General features: G+C 39.5%; 1 protein-coding gene across 1 annotated transcript; it reads left to right on the forward strand.

Annotated features, from left to right (window-relative positions):
- Positions 1 to 482: 482 nt before the first annotated feature.
- LOC137709252 (uncharacterized) lies at positions 483 to 1106 on the forward strand. The gene has a single exon (XM_068448344.1). It carries the CDS (start codon positions 483 to 485, stop codon positions 1104 to 1106), a length of 624 nt encoding a protein of 207 aa, XP_068304445.1.
- Positions 1107 to 2561: the final 1455 nt, after the last annotated feature.

Here is a 2561-nt window from a genome sequence, read left to right on the forward strand (position 1 = left end):
CTTCTAACATCACCGAGGTTTTTTATGATAAAACCCCACACCTAGTAATAGGTGCTTAAGTTGAGACCATGTCAATGATGATAGGGTGAACCATACTGCCAGGGGCGTCTCTGACATTTTGGGAGCCCAGTGCAAATTTAATAAAAAAAACCTCCTTATTTTAAAAAAAAAAATTTTTTTGAACAATATATTTATACAAAGCTCAACTATCAATATTCAAACTTAATTGAAATCAACATCTCACTCTCACTAATTGAATAATCTCCAACATAAAATCATGATTTAGGTTCATCTATGAAAAATGGGGCACGACTGAAAGAGAGATATGGAAATACATTTGTATTTGTGGAAGAAAGTAATACACAAGTTAGTTTTTTTATTGCTTAATAGAAAAGTGGAAGAAAGTAATACATAAGTGCCTTAACAAACAACTTAGTTCCTGTGCATTCTATGGGACCTCTACTAAACAAAATTTACAGACTATGAAGGTCGATGGGACAATCCACAACCAACCAGTTCGCATCTTGCTCGACTCGGGTAGTACCCACAATTTTGTTGATTACATGTTAGTAAGGAAGCTTGGGTGGCCTCTTCAAGCTACAAAACCCTTTGATGTCATGATTGCAGACAGAGGCAAAGTAAGAAGCCAGGGTTGTTGCAAGAACCTGTCTCTCGAATTGGGTGGCTATCACTGTCATATAGACCTTTTTGCCCTTCCACTAGGGGGTTGTGATGTGGTTCTGGTGGTTCAATGGCACTCTTCTGTGGGCCCTGTCTTATGGGATTTCCAGCTTCTTACCATGGAATTCCACGTGGGAACTAACTCTTACAAACTGTACCATAGTGCACCACCTTACCCTCTTGTTGATGACATGGTAGTTCAAAACTTGGAGAAAGAATTATCTGGTTCAAACCTGGGGGTTCTCTTGTATTCTGTGGACAAGGTTTATCTTCCAGACAACACCACTCTAACTACTAGCCAACAAGAAGAGTTACAAGCTATTTTAGATGAATTTGAGGCTGTATTTCTCATTCATACTCACATGCCTCCTGCAAGAGAACATGATCACAGGATCCCACTTATTGCTGGCGCCCGACCACTTTAGCATTCGACCATATCATTATGGTCATGTGCAGAAAGATGAAATTGAGAAGGCAGTGAAGGAACTTCTCAGTTCCGGATTTATTCGCCCTAGCCATAGCCCTTTCTCTTCTCCTGTCTTATTGGTTAAGAAGAAAGAAGGGACTTGGAGACTATGCATGGATTACAGGGAATTGAATAAGATCACAGTCAAGGATAAGTATCCTATCCCCTTGATTGATGACTTATTAGATGAACTCTGTGGGGCTAAATACTTCTCTAAATTAGACCTTAGGTTTGGCTACCACCAAATTCGAATGCATGAGGCTGATATTGAAAAAGCTGCATTCCAGACTCATGACGGACATTATGAATTTCTGGTAATGCCATTTGGCTTAACTAATGCGCCAGCCTCTTTCCAAAGCCTCATGAATGATATCTTCAAGCCATATTTGAGACAGCTCATACTTGTTTTCTTTTGATGATATCTTGGTTTATAGTACTTCTTGGGAAACACACTTATCTCATCTGAAACAAGCATTTGCAGTTTTTCAACAACATCAACTTTTTGTCAAAAAACAGAAATGTTCCTTTGGGTAACTCCAAGTCGAGTATTTGGGGCACATGGTGTCTAGTGAGGGGGTATCAGCTGACCCTACTAAGATCCAAGCCATTATGGATTGGCCTACTCCTAAAACTGTGAAGGAACTACTAGGTTTCTTAGGATTGACAGGCTATTACAGAAAATTTGTACCTGGTTATGGTAAGATTTGCCAACCATTATACAAACTTACTAGCAAGGAAAGTTTTAATTGGTCTCCGTGCACTGAACAGGTTTTCCAGGCTTTGAAACAAGCCATGGTTTCTCCTCAACTGTTAGCTTTACTCGATTTCTCAGTACGATTTGTGATTGAATGTGATGCCTCAGGTAATGGCATTGGGGCAGTTCTTCAACAACAAGGGAGACCTATAGCTTTGTCTAGCCAAGCCTTGGGTCCTAGAAATCAGTCTTTGTCCACGTATGAAAGGGAGTTAATCGCAATTGTGTATGCAGTGAAGAAGTGGCAAAACTCCTTGCAAGGTCGCCACTTTATTATCATGACAGATCATAGTAGTTTTAAGTATTTTCTAAGTCAAAGAACGAACACCCTATTTCAACAAAAGTGGGTATCAAAACTGCTTGGTTTTGACTATGAAGTGCAATATAGACAGGGCAAGGACAACATTGTAGCTGATGCACTTTCTCGAGTTTCAGGTTTTACTTTGCTACCTAAGACTTCTGTAGACAACAAAGGAGACATTTGCTCTATTACTTATCCTTACTTTGGTTGGTTAGATGAATTAAGAAGGGATATGGAGCAAGACAGTTAGGTGTTACAGAAAAAGAAGGAAGTCGAGGATAATACCACTGCTATGTTATACAATACCAAGCTATCAAAGCACCAACTTGACAATGGTTTCCTCAAGTACAAACATCGAA

The sequence above is a fragment of the Pyrus communis genome, chromosome 11 (genome assembly GCF_963583255.1).
Source record: "Pyrus communis chromosome 11, drPyrComm1.1, whole genome shotgun sequence".
In the NCBI taxonomy this organism is placed as follows: domain Eukaryota; kingdom Viridiplantae; phylum Streptophyta; class Magnoliopsida; order Rosales; family Rosaceae; genus Pyrus; species Pyrus communis.

Coding starts and splice junctions, on each gene's coding strand:
- LOC137709252 (XM_068448344.1), top strand. CDS start 483: ATGAAGGTCGATGGGACAATCCACAACCAACCAGTTCGCATCTTGCTC.